The 25145-nt window shown below is 34.0% G+C and overlaps 1 protein-coding gene across 2 annotated transcripts in view; it reads left to right on the top strand.

Annotated features, from left to right (window-relative positions):
- Window positions 1–25145, top strand: part of Lrp12 (LDL receptor related protein 12) — an 86838-nt gene that overhangs the window by 32309 nt on the left and 29384 nt on the right. Inside the window, exon 2 of one of the 2 annotated variants that reach the window (XM_076835653.1) lies at window positions 17753–17809. The exons of the other annotated variant lie outside the window; for it this stretch is intronic. Within the exon in view, the coding sequence (XP_076691768.1) occupies window positions 17753–17809 (57 nt within the window). The remainder of the gene's footprint in view (window positions 1–17752; window positions 17810–25145) is intronic. 2 annotated transcript variants of the gene reach the window in all.

Raw genomic sequence — 25145 nt, 5'->3', positions numbered from 1 at the left:
TTTTTGCATGTGTGTGTATATATGCACACACACAATATATATATATATATCTTTATAAATAAAAGGTAATGGTCAGGCTATACATAACATTTCAGAGGGTTTAAGGACTTGGGTTTTGAGCCCTCCTTCCTTGTGTTTTTATCTTCTCCCATAGTGTTGTTTATTGGGGCTATTTGTTTGTATTGGTACTAGGGATTGAAGCTAGGATGCTTTATAACTAAGCTGCATCCACAGTCCTTTCTATTTTTTTTTTTTATATTGAGACAGGGTCTTTCTAAGTTATTAACACTGGCAACTTTCAATCCTTCTTTCTCACCCTCCTGAGTTACTAGGATTATAGAATGCCTGACTTCTCACATAGTTTAACATGAATTGTCTATAAATGTCTTCACAGTGCTGTAGAGAACAGTAAAATGAAGTTTATGATAAATGATCAGAAATGTTTTATTTTGTGTAATTTACATGTTTAATATACCAGATTAAGATACTAAGGTGGCCAGGTGAAGTGGCACTCACCTGTAATCCCAGTGGCTGGGGAGGCTGAGGCAGGAGGATCAAGAGTTCAGATCCAGCCTCAGCAAAAGCAAATACAAAATAAGACTGGGTATGTGGCTCAGTGGTCCAGTGCCCCTGAGTTCAATCCTAGGTATCTGCCACCCAAAAAAAGATACTAAAGGGAATGAAACAATGCATATGAAATAAAACCTGATCGTAGGACATCTATGTGTTTTAGGATTAATTTGCCATTTGCACAAATCTATAATATAGAGCATATTGTATGCCATGTAAATAGTATATTGGAGTATGCTCATAATAGTTTCAGAGTTCTTTTTTTTACTTATTATATTGCTTGTGATCAAAGATTTCAAATATTTGTGTGAAGGTAGATAGAATAATGAACCCCCTCATACACCCCAATCATATGCCCTTACAACTTAACCCAGAGCTAATCTCCTGTCCCATTCATTGCCCTATGACATTCTTCCTCCCTCATACTTTTTGAAGAAAACATCAGACATTGTTTTCACCTATTAGTATTTTAGGATGCCCTTTTTTTAGTGTTTGATGTGATTTTCTCAGAGAATATTGTTTTTCTTCATTTCAATAAAAAATCTAGTTAAATTCAAATTTACAGTCTTCTCATAAATGTCATAAATATTTGTTTATGAATTAGAATCCAAGTAATGTCCACACCTTTGTAATTATTTGATATTTCCTTTAAGCCTTTTTCAAACTGTGACTTTCTTCACAACCTTTAAAAGAAAAATTTGTTGAAGACAAGTTTTCTTTAGAATTTTTCAGTCTGGCACTTGCTGATTGAATCTCCATATAGTATGATTTGTTGTTGTTTTTACTAGAGCTAATATTAATTATACAAAATAATGAGTCTCTTTGTGACATTTTCATAATGTATTTTGATCATATTCACCCTTCTAGTTATCCTTTCTTATTCCTTCTCCCTCTAATACCCTTCCTCTTCTCTTTAATTCCCCTTCTACTTATATGTCATATATTTTTTTTCTCTTAGATACCACTTCTTTCTAACAAGCTTGACTTAGTTCACTTGGCATGATGATCTGTCTTCCTGTGAATGACATGATTTCCTCTTTATTTATGTCTGATCAATATTACATCTTGCATGTATACAACCACAGTTCCTTTATCCATAAGCCATTGATGGGCAGCAAGGTTGATTATATAACTTGGCTGTTGTGAGTAGTGCTGCAGTAAATGTAGGTTTGCAGATATCTCCGTTGTATGCTGACTTTGACTTCTTAAGTTATATACCCATTGGTGGTATAGTTGTATCTCATGGTAGCTATTTTAGTTTTTTTGAGGAACCTCCATACTGCTTTTCATAAGTATTATACTAATTTACATTCCTGCATCCTCATGAGCATTTGTTCTTTTTTGGTTTTTTGCTAACAGCCATTCTGACTGGGTGAGATGGAATTTATAAATAGTTTTGATTCTCAGTTCCCTAATGACTAAAGATGTTGACCATTTTGTCATATATTTATTGGCCATTCATTCTTCTTTTAATAAGTGTCTGTTAAGCTCATTGGCACGTGTATTGATTGGATTCCTTGTTCTTTTGGTATTAACTTTTTTGATTCTTTATATATTCTGGAGATTAATAGTTCATCTGATGAATAGCTGGCAAAGATTTATCTCCCATTCTGTAGGCTGTCTTCACTGTTGTTTCCTTTGTTGTGCAGAAGCTTTTTAAATTTGATATAATATTGCCATTTGTCAGTTTTTGCTAATAGTTAATGAGCTATTGGAGTCCTGTTCAGTAAACTGTTGCCTGTACTGATATCTTGAAGTATTTCCACTGTTTTCCTCTGTCAGTTTCAATTTGAAGCCTTACATTAAGATTTCTGATCTATTTCAGGTTGATTTTATACAGAGTGAGAGGGATCAGTTTTCATCTTCTACATAATATCATATGGTCTTCCTAGCCCCATTTGTTGAAGAGACTGCTTATTTATTCCTGGGTCCTGTATCTTATTCCATATTTCAATAAGCTTATTGTTATGCCAGTATTACCCTGGCTCTTAATATATTTTGAAATCACGTGTCATGATGCCTTCAGCATTGTTTTGTTTTTGCTCAGGATTGCTTTGGGTATTTGGGACCTTTTGTGCTTCCATATGAATTTTAGGATTGTATATTCTAGTTATGTAAAAAATGTCATTGGTATTTTGATGGAGATTGCATTGAACTATAGATTGCTTTTGTTGCTATGGCTATTATAACTATATACATTTTCCCAATCCATGAACATGGGGTGTCTTTTCAAATTCTAGTGTCATCTTCAGTTTCTTTCTTCATTGTTTTATAATTTTCATTGGAGACGTCTTTTGCCTCTTTGGTTAGTTTTATTCCTAGATGATTTAAATATTTTTGAGGCTATTCTAAATGGGATTGTTTTCCTGATTTCTTTCTCAGCAAGCTCATTTTTGGTATATAGGAAAGTACTGAGTTGCAAATTGATTTTGCATTCTGCTACTTTGCTGAATTGGTTTATCTATTCTTTTGGTGGACTATAGGGTTTTCTAAATCTAGAACCATCATCAGCAAACAGGGATAATTGAACTTACTTCCTTTTTGTATCCCTTTTATTTCCTTCTCTTGCCTTATTCTGGCTAAAGTTTCCAGTACTAAGTTGATTAAGCTAATGGTAAGAGTGGGCATCCTTGACTCACTCCTGTTTTGGAGGAAATGCTTTCTGGTTTTCCCTATTCAGTATGATATTGCCTCTAAGTTTGTCAGTTATGGCCTTTATTATGTTGAGCTATGATCCTTTTATACCTAGTTTATACAGTGTTTTCATTTTGAAAATGTGTTGAATTTTATTAAACTTTTTCTGGGTCTGTTGAGATGATCATGATTTTTATCCTTGATTCTACTTATGTAGTGAATTACATTTATTGATTTGTATATGTTGAACTAACCTTGCATCCCTGGAATGAAACCAACTTAATCATGCTGTATGATCTTTTCTTAATGTGAAGTTGAAATCAGCAAGAACTTTGTTGAGGATTTTTGCATCTATGTTCATTCAGGATATTGGTCTACGATGTTCTTTTCTGTGGGGGTCCTTATCAGGTTTTGGTAACAGAGTAATAATACTGGCTTCATAGAATGAGTTTGGAAGGATTCCTTCCCTTTTGTTTTATGGAATATTTTGAGGAGAATTGGTGTTGGCTTTTCAAAACTGGTAAAATTCAGCAATGAATCCATCTAATCCTGGATTTTTTTGTTGTTGTTGTTGGAACTGCATTACTAACTTCTGTCACATTGCTTAATATTCATCTACTTAAGAGTTTTATGGCTTCTTGGTTCAAATTTTGGCAAGTCATAAATGTTTTTAGAATTTTGTCCATTTCTGGATTTTCCAATTTATGGGCACATACTTTTTCAAAATATTCACTAACTTCTCTGGATTTCAGTGGTATCTGTTTTAATGTCCCCCTTTTCATCTCTTTTCTGTCTCTGTCTTTTGGTTAGTTTACTAAAGGTTTGTCAATTGTTTTTTTCAAAAAAACAACTGTTTCATTGGTCCTTTGTATTCTTTTTTATATATACTTCATTTATTTCTGCTCTGATCTTTGTTATTTCTTCTACTGATTTTGCGTTTGACTTGTTCTTTTCTTTTTTTAAATATTTATTTTTTAGTTTTAGGTGGACACAATATCTTTATTTTTATGTGGTGTTGAGTATCGAACCCAGTGCCCCACGCATGCCAGCTGAGCACACTACCGCTGGAGCCACATCCCCAGCCCTTCTTTTCTTTTTATCTTCCCCCAAGGCCTTGAACTGTATCATTAGGTTATTTATTTGAGATTTTTGTTTTTCTGTTATACTCACTTATAGCTATGAACTGTTCTTTCTGTCCTCTAATTTCTTGTAGGTTGTGTTTTCATTTCCACTTGATTGTAAAATTTTTAAAAAAGTTCCTCCAATTTCGGCTCATTCAGAAGTGTATCATTTATGTGTTTGTATATTTTCTGCAGTTTTGCTTGTTGATGATTTCTAGTTTCATTCTATTATGGTCTGATAAGGTACAAGAAATTATGATTATTTTGTTATTTGTAAAGAAATGCTTTATGGACAAATACAATGCAGAAAGCCATGTGTTTTGATGAAAAGAATGTGTATTCTGCAGATATTCATTGTTCATTTGGTCTATAATGTAATTGAACTCTGATGTTTCATTGTTGGGGTTTTTTCCTGGAAGATCCTCCTATCGCTGAGAATGGTATATTGAAGGTACCCACTTTGTCACATGGTGCCTGTCTCTCCCTTTACATCATATTGTTTCTGTTTTATGAAGTTGGGTGGTCTGATATTCAATGTATATATATTTACAGTTGTACATTGAATTGTTCTCTTTTCAGTATGTTCGGGACCTTTGTTTCTTCTGATTTTGGCTTGAAGTCTGTTTTGTTGAACACAAGTATGGTTACTCCTACTTGCTTTCAGATTCCATTGATTGAAATATTCTCCATCCATTCACTTTTAGTGTGTGTATGTTTTGCTAATGAAATGAGTTTCTTGCAGGTAACCAACAGTTAGTCTTGCTTCCTAATTTATCAGCGGATTGTGTGTTTTACTTGGAAAATTCAGACCATTTAACTTCACCCTCAGGGTTATTGTTGACAGATAGGAACTACTTCATGTCATTCTGTTGTTTCCTTTTGGTTGTTTTTGAATGATCTGTGTTCATTTTTTTTTCTTCTCATTTATCTTAGAGGTTTACTGAACTAATCACACATGTACCAAGATGTACATATCCTTTACCTGGGAGTACATATCTTTTTCAAGATCTGGGAAATTTTATGCTATCATTTCACATAATAGGTTTTCTTTGTCCTTAGCCTGTAGCTCTACTCCCTCCTCTAATCCTGGGTGAGTCATAATCTTGGTCTTTTAAAGTTGTTCCAGAGCTCTTGTATGTCCTGATAGTAGTTGCTCCCTTTTTTCTTTATTACTGTCTGAATGTGCAAGTTTGTCTGCAAGCCCTGATAATCTTTTGCTTGATTTGGTTTGTTGGTGAGGCTTTCATCTGAGTTTGTTTGTGGGTTTTTTTTTTTTTGGGGGGGGGGGTCTTATTGTACTTTTAATTTCCAGAATTTCTGTCTCTTTATTGAATTCCTCTTTCATATTCTGCATTGTTGTCCTCAATTCATTTAGCTGTTTATTTTTATCTGTGAATTTGTTGATCATTTTAACAACCAACCTTTTGAATTCTTTAGTATTTCAACTATTTTGATATCTTTGGAATCAGTTTCTAGAGTTATTTTTTGCTTTGAGAGGAAACATGTTGTTTTTTTTCATTTTTCTTGGGTTTCTGTGTTGAGATTTTTGCATCTTTGGGATGGATATCTCTTCTACTTTTATGTGATTGCCTTAGTGAGCAGCTGTCTTTTGAGGGCTTGGTCCCCAATACTTCTCAGAAGAAAACAAACAGTAACACAAAGACAAACTGGATATGGAAACACAGTAAAAAACACTTAAAAACAACAATTATACTACCAATAAAAAGGAAAAGGGTGAAAATAATAAACTGAAAACTCATAAATTAGGGTGGAAGTAATAATAAAATGAGAATAAAAGGGGGATAGGAAAGGGAAAAAAGAAAGAAGCAGCAATACTTAAAAAGGAGAAGAATGATGAAGAGGAGAGAAAATGGAAAAGGGGAAAAATAAATCTAATTAAAGACTAAAATTTGTTTTTAAAAGGAGGCAGATTTTTTTAAATATTTATTTTACAGTTTTCGGTGGACACAACATCTTTATTTTATTTTATATGGTGCTGAGGATTGAACCCAGCGCCCCGCGCATGCCAGGCAAGCGCGCTACTGCTTGAGCCACATCCCCAACCCAAGACTAAAAATTAAGTTAGTTAAAATTTTATAACAGTAAGGGGGAAAAAAGAAAAGATGGGCAGAGGAGAAATAAGTCCAAATCATTTTTCCTAGTCCCAGTGCTTATATTGGAGAAGTTTCTTTCTAGGTGCTCTAATAATGGAGTTCATGGGTTAGAGGAGGTGTGCAGATCATTAGAGCTGGAACTTGTTGAAATTCCTCTCTGGTCCCACTAAACAGGTTGGTGCTGTGTAACTGAGGTTTGCCCTGAATTTCCTACCAGACTTTTTTTTTTTTTTTTTTTTTTGGTGCTTCCAGAATCTTTGCTGACTTCAAGTAGCTTTGCTATATGTGGAACCAATAAGTGCTCACTTACTTCCAAGGCCCTTCAGTCTGTGCTCTTCAGGGACATGCAAGCTAAGGCATATCCCCAAATGCCTCTGAGAGTGAGGAAAGCAAAATAAACTCTCAGTTGTGCACTGGAGTGGGCAGCTGTGAGAATTAAGCAACCTCCTGGCCTCAATTTTGGTGCACTAAGACTTGCATCCTAGGTAAACTGCATGAAATGGGTTTCACTGCTCACTTCAGATAGTGATGCCACTGACACTATGCCCTTCACAACCTGAGCTCCCCACTGCTTAAACTTATCAGTGGGTCTGTGACTGATCCCTCTCTTCTCTTAGGAGAAGGGTTGGATTGTCTCCTCGTCATCTGTTGTGGGTTAGATGTGAGTGTCCCCCAAAAGCTCATGTGTGAGACAATGCAAAAAGGTTTAGAGGGGCATTGATTATGAGCCTTAACCCAATCAGTGAGTGAATCCCCTGATTGGGATTAACTGAATGATAACCAGAAGTTGGTAGGGTGTGACTGGAGGGGGTGGGTTATTGGAGACATAACTTTGAGGGTTATATTTTGTCTTGGTCAGGAAAGCTGTCTCCGCTTCTTGGTACAGTGCCCTAAGCTACTTTCCTCACCTTCATCCTTCCGCTATGATGTCCTACCTTACCTTGGGCCCCAAGGAATGGAGTCAGTGGAGACCTCTGAAACCGTGGTCCTCAAATAAACTTCCTCTTAATTGTTCCTGTCAGGTCCTTTGGTCACAGCATCAGAAAAGCTAAAACATCATCTCTTATCCAGTCATGGGGTTCTGTCATGAGCTCATCCTGCCATGGTGTCCTCAGCAACTCTGAATTGTGACTGTTTCATGTTTTCTGATGCACAAAGTAGCTCAGTCCCAAATAGCGCAAATAGCGCCGCCCCCCCCACATACACACAACATGGCTCTTGGTTATAGCCCTTAAAGAAATGATGGGTGCTACAGTGGTTTTCTCCCTTGAAGCTAGCCTGCCAAGCAGTCTATATTCTCATGCTGAATTTAAAGCTTGCAAGAATCGTGGGTTTCTCCTGCAGTTAGGACTGCTGGTTCTCTGTTTATCCTTGGGGCTGTCTGCATTCTCTGGCTTTACCTTGTGCTTGTAATGTAGAGTCCTTCCACCACCATCTGGAGTTTGAATTGCATACCCTTCATACTTTTCTCTGAGTTGCCTTTCTATTTCTCTGTGCTCTTTAGCTTTCCTGCCACCTCTTTTTCTTCATTCCCAGAGCTCTTCCTCCCTTTATTTCTTCGCAGTGTTGTTTCTTTTCACATGCAGAGTCATTCCAAGGAAACCTGTATTCCACCTCTATTCCACCTCTATTTCACCCAGAAGTCCCATAGTTGATTGAAAATGCTCCTGCCTTTCCTATACATTGGTAATTGGACTTAGAGTTATAAGTCGAATAGGTCTCCACTATCCATATAAGCTATTTTAATCTTAAAGTTCAATTATTAAAATTAAATAAAATTAACTTATTTGCGGAGGTATACTAGCCTCATTTCAAGTGATCAATAGCCACATATGGCTAATGGCTATCATATTAGTGCATCTGTAGTGCATTTCTATTATTACAGTAAAGTCTGTTGAAAAGAGTTGCCTTAGGTAGAGATTGATCAAATACAATTTTCTTTTCTCTGTGTGTTTATCCATTTGAAGGCACACAATGTCTCATGGTCTTTTTTCTTTCTGATTTTAGTAGCTGTTGATAGTCAATGACTGGGTCTATTCGTTCATTAAAAGGATGCAAAATGCTGACCATAGGAGTTTTAAATAGTCACTTCTCAGTGGCGTGATTCCCAGAAGCTTCATAGCTGAGTTAACATTTAATTAAGCCTTGACCTTCTCTAAAAATTTGAGAAGAGATTTTGTTGTTGTTGTTATTGTCTTAATCAGAAGGTGGAAGAAGAATGTTTTTACTATCAAAGGAATAGAAGATGTTAAAATTGAAAGGGATGTTTGGAGCCTAGACTGTAGATCCTGAATACCAGGATAAGGAGTTGGACTTCATTTGGAAGGAAAAATGCTATCATCCAATTAATTTTCCTTTTCTTTTTTTAACAACATCTCACTCCTAGTCATTGTTGAGTCTTATTAAATTTTCATTTCCTTGACAAAGATGGGCATGTGACCTTAGTTGTTTCAAATGGAATGAATATGAAGGCTTTTGGTTGCAAATGATGATCCCAAATATTCTCTTCCTGTTGATTCAGCTAAAACACCTACATCCATTTTGTTAGGTTGATAAAAGAAGCCTGTATATAGCCAACAGAATCAAAGAGAAAGGAAACTAGATCTCGGAATCAAATCATGTGTGAATATCACTTGTTTACCTCTTGATTTAATTTTTTAAAATCAGCTTCATTGAGATATAGCATTCATACAATAAAATGCACCCATTTTGAGGTGACATTTTGGTGAATTTTGACAAACTTCTACAACCATATAACATAACCCAATCAAAATACAGAACATTTTGACCATAGATTAGTGTTTTCCTGTTCTAGAACTTTCTGTGATAGAATCATGCAGTGTAAAATCTTTTGTGTTTGGTTTCTTTTGGTCATTATGTATTTATTATTCCTTTTTATCTTTTTTCATATGTTTTTGTTTCTTCTTCCTAGGTGTGGAATTGTTAGGTGATACAAACATGTTCATCTTGACAAAAAAACTATTTCTGGGCCTGGCACAGTGGTGCACATCTGTAATCCTAGCAACTCAGTAGACTAAGGCTGGAGGATTTCAAGTTTGAGACCACCCTCAGTAACTTAGTGAGGCCCTAAGCAACCTACTGAGACTCTGTCTCAAAGTAAAAAATAAAAAGGTCTGAGAATGTAGTCCAGTGTTAAAGCACCTCTGAGTTCATTCCCCAGTACCCCAAAACAAAACAAAACAAACAGACAGACAAAACTCTATTTACCTATTTTCTAAACTTCTTGTACTCTTTTATACTCCCATCAGCAAGTTATTTATTGTGTGTTCTAGATGAAACTTGTTTTAAAGCATTGTTAGGGCAAGTTATGGAGTAGCATTTAGTCTAGAGCTAACTTAGCACTACCCATAAGGGAACCACACTAATCTGCTAGTAATGCCCAGGTATTCATCAGGGGCTCTTCACTTGAGCATTCTTTCACTCCTTCTGGTCAGAACTTCAACATCTTCCAATTTAGTGAGATGGAAGAGTGTGCGCTTCCAGATTCCAGTAGTTTGTGTTCATGAAATCTCACCTTACATATGTGTAGCTTAGCATGCAGCCTAAGACTAGGACTGTGTTGCATATTTTTGAAGTTCTGTCTCTGCCCCTCAAAGTTCTCTTCTCCCTAGTACTCTGAACATTTCAGCTGATTTAGCCTTTGTCAACTCAAATCTCTGTCTCTTCAGTTTAGCCTGATCTCCATCCTTTGCTTGGGTTCCCCTCAATGTGCCAGGTTCTGGGATAACTCCAGGAAGAAAGCGAGTGTAATAATAGAGGTCATCTTGGTTTGTTTTCCTTTTCTCAGGAATCATAATCTTATATAACCTGTTGTCCTGTATCTGAATTTTATTCATGTATTTTTCCAAGCTTTTTAAGTTCACAGCAAATTTGCTGGTCTATTACCAATTACTCTGATATGAGCAGCAGCAAGAGTCCTTAGTCTGAGTTCTATTTTTAATCTTTTGTTGCTACCAAAATAGGGTCTTTATTTCTGTTTGATTTGTGTATTCTTATTCCATATCCTGTTACTTTATTAGTGTTTATAGTTCTTCTGTTATTGAATGTTTTTCATCTTCCAAATAGACATATAGTTGTATCATCTGCAAATAAACACTTTTATGTTGTTATGTTTTTTTGTTGTTGTTTTGTTTTTGCAATTCATATGCCCATAGTTGTTTTCACATATTTTAGCATTGGCTAATACTGAAACTGTAGTGGGCATCCCTATCTTCCATTTCTATTTTAGTAGAAAAGTCTCTAAGTTTATTAATTTTATTTCGATTTGTATTCATTATTTATAATTCATGTATTTTCATTTATTTTCTCAACAGATTGTCAACTGTTTGGGATCAGAGGCTATGTATACCTTTTACTTACATATCAACTTAATCATTCATTTATTTGAGTTGATACAGACTAAGTGTCCCTATCATGTATAACTTTCTGTATTTATCACTAGGGCTGCAAAACAACAAAATGCAATTGTATCCCTGTCCCACTCCTTCTTCCTTTCCCTGTTCCCCCCAAAATAGAACCTCTAATAGAGAATTACAAGTGTTACATAGATTACACAGATGTGATAAATTTTTAGAAAGTGATAGTAGTAGATGCCTTAGTAGCCTACCAGAGTGACCTCACCCAGTGTGTCAGCTTTGCATCACTGTGATCAGTGTCCATGACAAGAACAACTTAGAGGTGGAAACAGTATTTTGGCCAGTTGTTTCAGAGGTTTGGCCCATGGTCAGCTCACGTTATTGCTGTGGGCCTAATGTGAGGCAGAACATCATGGTGGAAGGGCATGGCAGATGAAAGCAGCTCAAACTATAGCAACTAGTAAGCAGAGAGAGCTTGAATGCAAGGAGCTAGGGATAATATAATCCCCAAGGACATATCCCCAGTGATTACTTCTTCCAGTCATGTCCTTCCTACCTACAGTTAACCACCTGTTAATCCATTCAAATTAACATGGCAAATGAATCAATCTACTGATCAGCTCACAACTCTCTTAATCTAAGCATTTCATTTCTGAGAATTCCTGCATTGTGTCAAACATAAGCTTTCAGGGGTTGCATCATATCCAAACCATAACATTCCACTTCTGATCCCTAAAAGCTCATATCCATCTCACAATGCAAAATACATTTAGTCTGTTTCCAAGACTTCCTGTAGTCTTAACAGTTTTTTCATTGCCCAAAAGTTCCAAGTTCAAAATCATATCTGAGACTCAAGGCAAACTTTTGGCTGTGAGCCCCTATAAAGGTTAAAAGCAAGTCGCATACATTCAGTATATAATGGCACAGAGAAACTATTTCCATCCAAAAAAGAGAAATAAGGGCATATCAATAAAGGATAGGACCAAAGCAAGAATAAAATCCAACTGGGAAAACCAGTTCTGTAGCTCCACATTCAGCCTCTGAGGCACATGGCCTTGTGATCTTCTCTCCAAAGGGCTTATGTAGTTCTGCCCCTATGGCCTTTCTGGCTGCCCCTGGCTGCAGCTCACATGGCCTCTCTCCGCTTGTTTCTGCGGCTTTCCTCAGAAGTGTTGTTACTGTTACTGGCGTCTCTTAGTCTTGGTGATCTCCACTGCAGCTTTGACTTCCTTCTCATATCTTTACTCATCACCCTCTTGGGCTATGTGTATGGATTTTGACCTTGTGCACTTTGCCTGGTCTCCAAGTCTTCCTTTGAAATCATGGGGGGAGGCTTCCATGAATCCCTAACTCCCGCATCCTGTTTTCCTGCAGAACTAGCACCATGTAGACAACTCCAAGATCTGCCTCCATCTCAAACAGGCTTCCTGGGGTGACAACTGCAGCAGCTTCTATGGACCTGTGAGGCTGAACACAGTGAAACAACTTCCTAGGCTTCCCTGTACAAGCAAGGTTTCCCCCATGATCTCTTATCAAAGGAATTTTTACTTTTACACTCTGATCCTAAAATGGGTGTGGTCTTGTCAATTCCTGAAATTCTCTCAAGACATCTTTCCTATTGTCTCTGTATAAACTATGTAGCATCTTTGAGGTGACTATAATCTCTTCATCAACCCACACCTTTCTTGGACCATTTTACATTCTCTTTTTTTACAAGTTTTAAATCTTCTGTGCTTTCTGCTTCCAGTTATCTCAGTAAATTTATCTAATAGCCACCAGAAATATCTATATCACTGCCTGAATGCTATGTTGCCTTGAAATTCCTCTTCCATAGGTAATGGATTACTTAGTCCATCACCTTAAAATTCAGCCTCACAGAAATTCTCAGGGCATGGGCAAAATGTAGACAGTTTCTTTGCCAGAATATATCATGAATGACTTCTGGTCCAATTTCCAGTAGAGTCCTCCTCATCATCATCCCATTCTTTAGTCTACAGTCTTACTGACATTCTCATCTTCTCAGCTCTCACTAGAATTGCCCATTTAGATCTGCTTTTCTAAGGCTTTTCCAGTCTGCATCTCCAGACTTTTGAAAACTCCTCCCACAAACCAGTTCTGAATGCTTCTGAACCATATGGTCAGGTTAGTTACAACAACATCCCCACTTCGGGTACTAATTTCCATGTTAGTTGGCTTTGCATTTTTGTGGCTAATATAAGCAATAAGAACAAATTAATGGATAAAAAATTTATTATGAGTCATGGTTTCAAAGGTTCAGTCCATGATCAGCTGACTCCATTGCTCTGGGCCCAAAGTGAGGCAGAACATCATGGCAGAAGGTTGTGGTAGAGGAACATGGCAATCAGTAAGCAAAGAGATTGAGGTCAAGGAGCCAGGGATAATATAATCCCCAAGATTATATTATTATACTCCCAGTAACCTGCTTTCTCCAGCCATGCCCTGCCTGCCTACAGGTAGCATTCATTAATCCATTCAAATTATTAATCTATCAAATGGATTACTCCACTGATTAAGTTATAGCTCTCATAATTGTTTCACTTCTGAACATCTTGTATTGTCTCATGTATAAGTTTTGGGGCATACCACATATCCAAACCATAATACCTGCAATGGAGGAGTCAAGAGATGCCTCCCCAAAGAAATGATATTAAAGTTCAAAGGCAAGAGAGAAGGCTTACATTTTTCCAAAGGAAATTTATTATTATTGTAAACAGGAGATAGAATGGAAAAGTATACAATGAGAGAGAGAGTTTTAGAAATGGTTAAAAGAACCAGACTCTGGAGAATTTGGCAAATCCTATTAGGATTTTAGACTTTTTCCTTGGATACAATAAAATAGGAAGAATTGTTGCTTTTTTAGTGTATGTGTATATGCTTTTAGGTGTGACTGCACCCATTGCATAGTGGAGAAGAAATTGTATAATGCTGAACAAGTTCATTAGTTATAGTTATCATTTAACTTTTTAACTAATTTTTACTTCCAAATTTAAATAGTTGTGGCAGGTGGGTTTTAGTGCTGAGAGCTAAGCACTATTTCTTTTACAAACAAGAACTATAATTATGTCCAAATATTTTTTTAAAGTAAAAAAACACAGATTTCTTAATGCTGTGGAAATCGGTATAGAATTATTCTTAAGAAGAAGCTCAAACTTTTCATTTGATTACTAGCACTTTGAAAAAATAACCAAACTATGAGAATCTTCAGTTTTCTCATCTGTAAAATGGAACATTATTTAAAGGATTGGCTGAGGGAATTCTTGTATAGGTAAGTATCTATCAAATCTTAGGTGTATTTATTAGCTATTTCTTAGGAATTTTAGGCCATAAATAAAAAAGGAACAAATAAATAAAACAAAGAAAAATACAACAAGAATGCGAAGACTGTAAATTTATGCAGTCTTTCATGTTGACATCCCCATTATACAAGTGAGTATATCAGATCTTAGGAAAAGTTGTTTGTTTTTTGGTAGCGGGGATTGAACTCAGAGGTACTCAGCCACTGTGCCACATCCCCAGCCCTATTTTGTATTTAGAGACAGGGTCTCATTGAGTGCTTAGTGCCTCGCCATTGCTGAGGCTGGCTTTGAACTTGCAATTCTCTTGCCTCAGCCTCCCGAGCAGCTGGGATCACAGGCCTGTACCACCATGTCTGGCAGAAAAGTTGTTTAAGTAAGGTTTGTGAGTAAATATAGTAGAGCTGGGGTTTGATTACAAGGAGTCCAGTGCACACTCTGTCACTGCTCTATGGCTTACTTAACTCCTAAAGAATCATCTCTTTGAATCGATTCTCTCTCATTACACTCAAACTCCAGAGGAATAATAATTGAGAAGTTGATCATCTCTTTGTATGCAGTTAGTGGGACTAGAATAAAAAAGAATTATGTTTAATTATGTTTTATATGATAGTGAATGAAAGTTTTTCTTACTTGAAAAACTGGATTTTAGAAGTTTTCTACTTAATCAGCTGATTTATAAGTCAGCTGTTAATGTATACTTATAGTAGTAATGTTTTATTAGACTATATATTTTTCTAGCACTTGCTGCCTTTAAGGTGACTTTTCTAAGACTATCTTGAGAGTGCATGTGAACTTTGTAGTTGTAGTAAGATGGGTGAAGTGTGTTTATAGTCATATATCTGAAGTGTTATTTTCCTGGGATTTAGAAGAGGGGCATTAGGGAGAATTTTTGTTTTTTAGCATCACTGCAGTTTTCTTTGGGCTATTTGCTGGCAAAATGGAAATAATCATATTATGTAACTGACATAATTTGTACAAACACTTTTTTAGAATAGGCGTATTGCTAAATTACATATAGCCCACTTCAAGTTATGTTCAGAATCAGAAACATTTAATGAAACAGCAAAAAAAAATTTGATATTAATAGAAGTTATCATTTTTTTAAACTTCTGAATAGGACTGTGTTTAAGTTATAGTAAATATATGGGAAATTAATAGTAAATAGTACTACTTTTATATATTAAGGTGTTACCAGTTTTTAAAATTATTAAGACTTTTCTGATATTATAATATTTAGCACAGTATTTATCAGATTTTTGTTTATCCAGAATTATCTGATCACCTTTTTTTCTTTTTTTAATAATACTAAGAAAAAATTTAAAGATATCTGTGCCTTTGTAACAAAATTCCGTCTTAAAGTATACAAGTCTTTTTAATTCTTGTTACAGAGAATTTTCTCCACGGTTTATATATGCCTTTACATTCATCCATGTTTAAGTAAATACATATGTGTATGTGTGTGTGTATACGTATATATGACTCACATATACAGATAACATGTATTATAAACTGTACATACATAGTTTTGGAGTTAAATTTAGATTATATTCTAACTCTGCTCTGTAACATTTTTTATTTGTATATCTACCCATAAGCACATAGAGATAATTTTATTCAATGAAATATTTTATAAGGCTGTACTGTGTACTTATTTGCATGTCAATGTAGGTTTAGATGAATTCTTTTTTATATTGCAAAGAATTTCACTAGCCCTATAAGATGGAAATTAAATTGAGGAACAGAAAGGTAAGGTAGCTTGACTTAAATTACAAAGTATTTGAGGTGGAATTAGAATTCTATCAATCTAGTCCAGAATTCACAATCTTAAATACTACATTATGCTACCTTTATTCTGTTTATTGAATTGGGAAAAAAATTTAATATATAAATTTAATATATAAAATACACCTAATATTAAAACTAATAGTTTTATATGTACTTAATCTCCCAAGAATCCCAGAGCTGTTGTATTTGTGAGTGGCAAGTATTTTTACTGATTTTGGTAGGTGTTTTGTTGAATTTGTGTCGTATTTTGTTTCTGCTACCTATTTTTATAACTGGTATATAATAAAGAATTGGATGTGCTCTTTCTAGTAGTTTCAGTTCTATACATGTAGCATTTAACATTGCTGGGAAAATGACATTGTGCCTCATGTGGTATTAAAACACAGTACTTAAGTAACGGTAATCAGTATACTTAATCTAGTATACACATCTCTTTTACCTGTTGTACTATATTATTCTTCTTTTCATTGAATTATATAGTTATAGTTGACTTAAAATGCGGTTTTGTTACTGTTATTTTTTCTTAAGTAATGGTAATTTACTTTACATAGTTAATAAAAATGAATACCTGTTCAACAGTGTTGTTTGCCAAATACTGTATTTAGTGCTTAATGGGTATGATTTCATTTTAATTGTCATAATTATAATGACATCCTCATTTATACATCCATCAACTATTTGAGCATCCTTTCTGTTCTGGAGCTGTGCATTCAGTGGTGTGCCAAATAAACACAGACTCTGTTCTCCTGCAGCTTAGTGCAGTGGAGCATGCAATAATCAAGCAGTCATAATCAAGCAAGTGTGGTAGTTGTAAAAGAAAAGTTGTTAGTTAACAATATTTGCTACTTTATACCAGGAAAGAGAATTCTGCTTTTGTCATCTAAGCTTATTCCAGCTAGCTTTCTCCCCGACCCCACTCCAAGGAAAATTATTTTTATGTGTTGTGTTCCTGAACTGTTGGGATGACAGGTGCAGCTAATAGGTAGGGAGAGGCAAAACTTTAGAAATGATGAGGAATTTGTACCCCCCCCCCAAAAAAAAAGTAGATAAAAATACTTCATTTTGGTTTGGTTTGGTTTTAGATGAGCCATATCCACGCCCCCTGCCTTTTTTTGTTGTTGTTTGAAACAGGATCTCGCTAAGTTGCTAAGGCTAGCCTTGAACTTGTATTCTCCTGCCTCAGCCTCCAGAGTCACTGGGAATATAGGTGTGCACCACCACACCCAGTAAAAATGTTGTTTAATAAAATTAAAATATTTTTAAAAAATAAATACCCGAAGGGATACTCTTCACATTACTTTGAGAGAGGAAATATTCTCTGTACATTAAATGGGAGTCTTTTAAAGCCATGCTTTAATTGTATTAGGTAGCATAAGGTAAGTTATTTGAATGCTTCTATTTGTCCAACTCTGAAATGCGGTTTAGAAAATCAGGGGATTCCAAAATAAGATACATTCTTACTCTGCTCTTAAGACTACTAGAATTATTGGTGAGGAAAGGTTGAAAGATTTCTAAGGCAATTCAAGATACAGAACATAAAAAGAAGTTACCAACATATATGGCCCTACCAGTCATCACATGGTAACCTGTGGCTAATTAGACACTCTGAGAGGAAGGCTGTTTTTAAAAAGTGATGTTTTCCTCTTTCCTACTAGTACCCTTTTGATTATTAGTTGATAGAAAATTATTTCTGGTGTTAATCATATTTACATATTTGACTTTAGTTTCTGAATATTAAGAACAGCTCTGTGTAGTTGTTTCTGCTGTAAAGAGGATCTGAAATTTTTTATAAATTTTATCTTGGAAATTAGTTTATTTATTATGTTTAATTTTAGGAAATGGTGCTCTTGCAGAACATTCTGAAAATGTGCATATTTCAGGAGTGTCAACTGGTAAGTCATTTTTTGTAATGTTTAAATTTCATGCATGACTTATATAGTAAATATTGAAAGGTACCTGGTATCTTACAAAGTGATATTTGGCTATAAAAATTATTACTGCTTTTTGCAGCATGTAATAAGGAATGAAGTAACTGGAACATGGAGAAATTCTCATAAGATAAAAATGATACTTGCATGTCCTGGATTGATTATACTTTTCCAAACAGAGTACATAATTATTTTTTCATATAAACATTAAACCAGAGAAAAGTTAGCTCAATTTGAATTAGTATTTTCTTTCTATGAAAGTTATATGAAATGAAATTTATTAAAATGTAATTTTGAATTTTATTTCTAGGATTTAGAGTCTTAGAAATTATGCATTTTGCTTCATTTTTATGTTAGAGTACTACTCCACATAAAATTATTGTACTTGAATACACAATTTATTTTCTGTTAAAAGCAAACCACCAACATAATGTGTGTCCATGAAATTCAGAAACTTACTGATATACCTTTTTTCATTCATCTAAGCTTTTATAACTTAATTATGTAAAATTTCTTCCTATCAAAATTTTCATTTTTTTAGGTGACTTCCACAACTTTGTTACTATTTGTGCTACATCGACTCCACTTATGAATGGGAACAGAAATATTTACCTTTGCATATACTAAAATAGGTTTTCTTACTGTTAATAACTATTACCAATTTATTATCCCCCTATACTCTTGATAAGTTTACATGATTAAAAAAATTGCACATAGTTGCCAGGCGCAGTGGCACACACCTGTAATTCCAGTGGCTTAGGAGGCTGAGGCAGAAGGATCATAAGTTCAAAGTCAGCTTCAGCAACTTAGCAAGGCCCTGTCTTTAAATACAAAAATGTGTAAAAAAAAAAAAAAAAAAAAAAGTTTGGGTTGGGGGCGGTGCTGGGGATGTGGCTCAATGGTTATGTGTACCTGGGTTCAATCTCTAGTACAAAAAAAAAAAAAAAATTGTACTTAGTGTATTTATTTATTGATTCAGTTACAAATCCTGTAATTTCTTTGGTTATTTTTCCTCACTCGAAACAAAAACTTAAGGTTTGATGTTTTGCTTTGTATATGACTTTGTATCTATATAAAGTTAATAGACTCATCACCTACTCAGGATTAGTTTGCACTCATCAAACACATCAACAAGCCAGATTTCCTGAAATGAAAAGTGAGTGCCTCAGTAGCTAGCATTAATTCTTTCACATGTTGTTTCACTTTTTTCTTATGCTTTTGAATGATGTGATTACATTACATACTTCAAGTAAAAATAACATTAAAGATGACTTTGTTTTCCTTTTTCTTTCTATTTTGAATAACTGAAAATTATGATTACTTTTCTGGGTTATAACTATGAAATAATATTATTTACAAGCATTTTAGTTTATACAACCAGTGTTTATTGACTAATTTATTGGTTGTCAAAACTTTTGGTCTCAGGACTACTTGTAAAGAAAAAAAAAATAGGACCATTAATTCGTTCAGCTGCTATAACAATATTACTGGATGGTTTAAATAGCATATAATAATTTTCTCATAGTTCTGGAGGCTGGAAGTCCAAGATCAGGGTGCTGGCAGGGTTGGTTCCTGGTAAGGCCTCTCTTCCTGACTTTCAGATGGCTACTTTCTCACTGTCGCCTCACTGACCTTTCCTCTGTGAGTGCTTAGTGAAAGAAAAGAGGTCTTTACTGTTCCTTTTCCTAGAAGAACACTAGTCCTATTGGATTGAAGCCCACTGTCATTTAACCTCAGTTACCACCTTAAAGACTACATCTCCACATACAGTCACATTGGGAGTTAGGTAGTCAACAAATTTGTTTTGAGAGGGGCTGAATTCAGTTCATGATAAGGACTTGGAAGATTTTTTATTTATATAAGCAGTCACTACCAATATTTACTATATTAGAAATTAAAACTGAGGAAAACATAAATTCAGTTTAAAATTAATAGTAATGAACCTGCTGTACGTTTATGTCAGTAACTTAACTTTTTGAAAAATACATCTTTTAAAATGAAAATATCAATAAGAATAGCATTGTTTTGTAATTTTGTAAAAATTTCCTGTCTTTCTGCATTCAGTCTTTTGCAACATGATGTTGTTTGACACATGTGAAGACAATTCAGCTGATGTGTAACTGGAAAAGAAAGGTTTGTTTTAATAATCTTGCAGATAATTGTGAATATTCTGATATTCCACCAAAATTCAACAAGTAGTAGTTTCTTAAAGGTTAGTTACAATATAGAATCTGAAGCCATATCAGTAAACTTTTTGTTCTATTAAAAGCCATTAGGCGTTTATAAACCCTCTGAGTGAATTTTTTTTTCTTTTTTTTTTTTACCACCTGTGATTCTACAGTATGCATTAGTCATTTGCAAAATATTGATTTGCTGAGTCATGCAGATTAATAAAGAGTGTGAGGAACTAGAAATTTGGACAGATCTAGTATCAACTCTTAAAGATTCGATTATACCTTTTTTTTTATCTGTTTGTTTGAGATCAGATTATTCCTAGGTTTTTGTTGAGCACAGATACTGCTCTTAAATTCCTATTTGAAAATATCAGCAGAAACTCAGCACTTCAAACTGTGTTGAAGATGTTTTTATATATTTTAATCTTATTTTCTATTTGTGGTTTTTCGGGCATGTATTTAGAAATACGTATTACCTTACTAGGGCTGCGGGTGTATTTATACATCAATAAAATGTACCATTTCAGGGTTGCAGATTATGCATGACTCACTGGTAGAGCTACTGTGTAGTTGTGAGGAAGGGGGCAGTTTTGATCCTTGGTACCAACAAAAACAAAAACAAACAAACAAAAAAAAAAAACTTCAAAGGTTGGCAAAACCCTATTTAATGAGGTTTTTTTCTGATTTTATAAAATCATTTTTCTGTGGCATGAGATGAAACAGCATATGAAATCTGCTCCAGATATACCATTAAACAAAAAATGGATGCTGTTTCAAAGGTGCTTTGGGGTACACGGATTCACTGCATTTTTTCCTTTGGCCAGTGTGGAGCTATAGATGTAATGTTTAATGTAGTATTTTACATTGATTATCCCTTTTCCAAAATGCTTGGGACCAGAAGTCGTTCAGATTTTGAATGTTTATGGAATATTTACGAATTTACTGAGTGAGCATTTCTAATTGAAAAATTTAAAATCCAAAATGCTTCAAAATCTGAAAGTTTTTGAATGCTGACATGATTCTTAATAAATTTTGTATTTGGAGCATTTTTAATTTTTGGATGAGGGGAGCTCAAACTGAGTAAGCTTTCTGAAATTTTTGCACTTCCAGTAAAATGTAGGGCCCCTTCAATACAATTTTAAATGGAGAACTAGCCTTTGAAGAATATCAGAATGTAGGAAATGCTTTCTCTTGAGACTAGTAGCAACAGAAATGGTGAGCTCCCTTATTAGTCCTTGGTGCTGCCTATTTCTGCTCATTACCTGCTCTTTCACCTCTGCTACTCTGTTTGCTGGTGCTCAGTGACCTATTCCAGTCGTTTGCACTTTGGAAAATCTGCTGACAATTTTAGAATTTTATCTGCAATTAGTATAGTCGTCGAGTAATTTATTGTCTACGTCAGGATACCTTGAAATTGAGGGTTTGCTACTTTTTAATTATACTGTCACCACTGACAAAACCAGTACTCTTCTAGAAGACTATACTCTCCTGGGTGTATAGTCTACTTGTCTGTAATTAATTAATTTTATTCTGCATACAAGAAAGCACATGATGTGGCCTTTTGCCAAGAATGGTGGGATTAAGCAATAAGTAAAATTCTTGTCTTGAGGATTTTTTTTTGCATCAGTGATTGAATCCAGATCCATATCTCCAGCCCCTCTTTGTATTTTATTTAGAGAAAGGATCTCATTGAGTTGCTTAGGGCCTTGGTAAATTGCTGGAGCTGGTTTTGAACTCAATATCCTCCTGCTTCATCCTCCTACCACTGGGATTACAGGCATGAACCACCATGTCCAGTTTCAGGAACCTTTTTAAGGAAGGAAGTAAACATGTGCAAAATAGCTTTAATATGGTAAATCCTATGGCAAATAATGGTCATATTAAACTAGATAATGATTTATAAATATCCTTGTATAATGTCTAGTGAAAAATAAATGACTTAATATCAAGTTTTTTAATAATTAAGAATAGTACCATGTGCTTAGTTTTGTGTATTTATGCAATTTGGGGGCGGGATTGATTTTTGATAATTTATTTTTGGTTCCCATACTTGAAACATTTTTTTGTATTTCTAATATTCTGTTCATTTCTGTCTTTTTCCTCCTAAAATTCTTGCCAAGAAAGAGAAGTCTTTGTCTTCTTACTGGTTCTATAGGTTGCCATAAGATAACTTAGTTAGATTATCAAAGATACATATCTAGTGATCATGTAATGGGAAAGAATTACTAAAAAAAATCGTGCTTTTATGCTTTTTTCCCCCTTTTAACTAAGAACTTTTCATGGGCCAGAATCTTACATCTTTCTTCAGATATAAAATAGAGAAAGGAGAAAAAGACAAACAATATTTTTATGCCTAATAATATGTGAAAATCATGATATGTTATCATAGAAACTACCAAATAATTTAAATGTAGATAGAGGAGAAAACTGTTTTAATGTTTTTAAACAAAGATGCCTAAATTATATCTCATGTTCTTTTTCAAATGTGTAAATTTTTGAATATCTATATTAATTTTTTCTAAAATGTATACATTTTATAAACCCAAGCTTTTTTACAATACACACAAAAAGAAGATTCAGGCATTGCAGTAGATATAAAGTTAAGAGTAAATAATAAATAAGTTATTAGACAAGTATAACCAAGTAAATTGGAAGGCTAATAAGATTGGTATTTCTACATTAAACCCATCATTAATTATATTAAATAACTACATATTGCTCATCTGCTACATTGAATGAGATTTATTTTAGGTCAGGTTGATTTATAGCAAGTCCTTTTATATACATTAAACAAATATATTTTATTTTTAAGTTATCTACTTCAAATTGTATTTTGCTCTATAATTTGAGATAATAACTTGAATCCAATAGTATTTGATTGTGCTCTTCCTACTCTTGATTACTTCTAAATCAAGTTTGTTTTTACAAATTCTATTTATTTATTATAGGTTTCATTAAAACATTTAGAAAAAAATTTAAAGCAAAAATTAAGACTACTACCCACTAAACCTACCCTTCTTTCTGTGTGCATCTTGAAAATAATTGCATAGCATTTGAATTATGACTAATTTTATCTCCTGCCCTTTCTATTTAACAGTTATAGAATATGATTTATTTTTGTATTAGTGTTTATACCCATTATTTTAATAAATATATAAAATTTCCTCACATGGCTCCATTGTAATTGTTTTTATAAACATATCAACGGGTTCTTTCCAATAAGTCTTTTCTCATTTGGATTGTGCCAAGGCATACAGTGATAAAACCTATATTTTATATTTCTAAGAATATATCCTTAGTATAAATTTCTAGAAATAGAATTACTGTATCAAAAGTCATAAATACCTTAATGACTCTAGAAACCTTTTGACAGATTGCTTTCAGAACAGGTTGAACTAATTTAGACAGCTATTTACTGTGTATGGGGGGCATTTACATTGGGTATGATCATGTTTTTCTCCTTTAACTGTTTTCCTTCCAGCCTTTTATTTCCACCACTCTGTTAAAAAAGAAAAAGTAACTATTTAGTTCTATTTTTGATTTGTGGCCTGAAGTTGGGAGATTGCAAAGAAAAAGAATGTGATCGTCTTTCCTTGTTATGAACAAACTAGCCTGAAATCTAATATGTGTGTGTGTGTGTGTGTGTGTGTGTGTGTATTTGGATTGTTAATAGGAACTGGTATCGGGACTTGCTACTTTTTCAGATAGAAGGCTTTTTGTTTTTTGTTGTAACATATAAGGATTAACATGTTATTCCCAATTCACCCGTTACATAGCTTCTAAATGTTCCTACCTTTTAACATCACTAGTTGAAAGCTCTGAATTTAGCTTATTCTTGAGTCTACTGTACAGTTGACTTGGAATCTTTTGTCTTTCTGAGCTGAGGGGGGAAAATTATATATATGTATTAGAGAGCTAGCACATATGAATTTCTTTAATTCTTGTTCATATTAATAAAATTATCAGAGTATATAAAATGGTCTTCAAGTAGTTTCAAAACATTTTTCTTTGTTCAAATTTTATTCTATTGAAATTATCATTCTTTCTTGCATTTATGTATTTGATTTTATAGTTCCTATTCCAGTACTGAAAGGCCTAATGCACTGCTGAACCTTATAAGCCTTTTACAACTATAATTTAGTTGTGGCTTTTTTTTACATTGGGACATGTTATTTTCTAAATTGTAATTGATTTGTTTTCAGATTACATTGTTTTGTAGTAGTGTAGAGTACTATAGTAAAATATAAATATTACAATATTTAAACTTTAAGTTTAAATATTGTAATATTTATATGGGAAGTTTTCTTGGAAGAATATCTAGTCTGATAAAATCTTTAATATTCTAGAATTCTTAGGATCTTCTAAATAAAGAATCTGAAAGGAAATAAAGCTTAACCTGTAATTACTTGGTAGCAGTTTAAAGTTATGTTTTAAATATAGAAAAGTTACCTGAGTAAGCAGCAGGTCAAATGCTCTGTTGCACCATTCCAATGGAATTTTAATATTATTTTCCAATTCAATCAAGGATATAGACCTCTTCTTAGAGTTACTAAGAAGAATTTTGCTGATTGTTTTGACCAGTATTTCATAGTGTCTTTTACCCATGTTCAAATGAAGAAAGGAAAAAGAGCTTTATTTAAGGTGATAATCCATTAAGGTTTCTAGGATTTCAGAATACAAAGGTAGAACTTAGTGTGAACCCAAGAAACTCTCCTTCACTTTAGGAAGTGGGGAATACAAGACAGTTCATTTAACACACACACACATACACACACATTTAGTATAGGATGCAATTAATTTTTTAAGTCGTGACCTACCTTCACAGAGTTTATTTATGAAACACTTTAGCTTTTGGCTCCCTTCAAGTTTTAGAAAGGAAGTCAGTAGTAATATTATAATTTTCATATTATATACTATATAGTTTAATCTTACCGTCTTTTACTATACAATAATATATTTTATGGGAAACATTTTTATTTCATAATCAATGTTTATTATGCTAGCAAGTATTTATTGAACAATTATATTTTAACAAACTATATGTACTTTTATGTTATTAAAATGACAGTAAATAGACTCAGTATTAGAAGGGTACAATATGAGTACCTGGACTATAGACAAAGCAG

Source organism: Callospermophilus lateralis, chromosome 16 (assembly GCF_048772815.1).
Source record: "Callospermophilus lateralis isolate mCalLat2 chromosome 16, mCalLat2.hap1, whole genome shotgun sequence".
NCBI classification, from domain to species: domain Eukaryota; kingdom Metazoa; phylum Chordata; class Mammalia; order Rodentia; family Sciuridae; genus Callospermophilus; species Callospermophilus lateralis.
The sequence above is the reverse complement of the archived record's forward strand: the minus strand, read 5'-3'. Positions and strand labels throughout refer to the sequence as shown.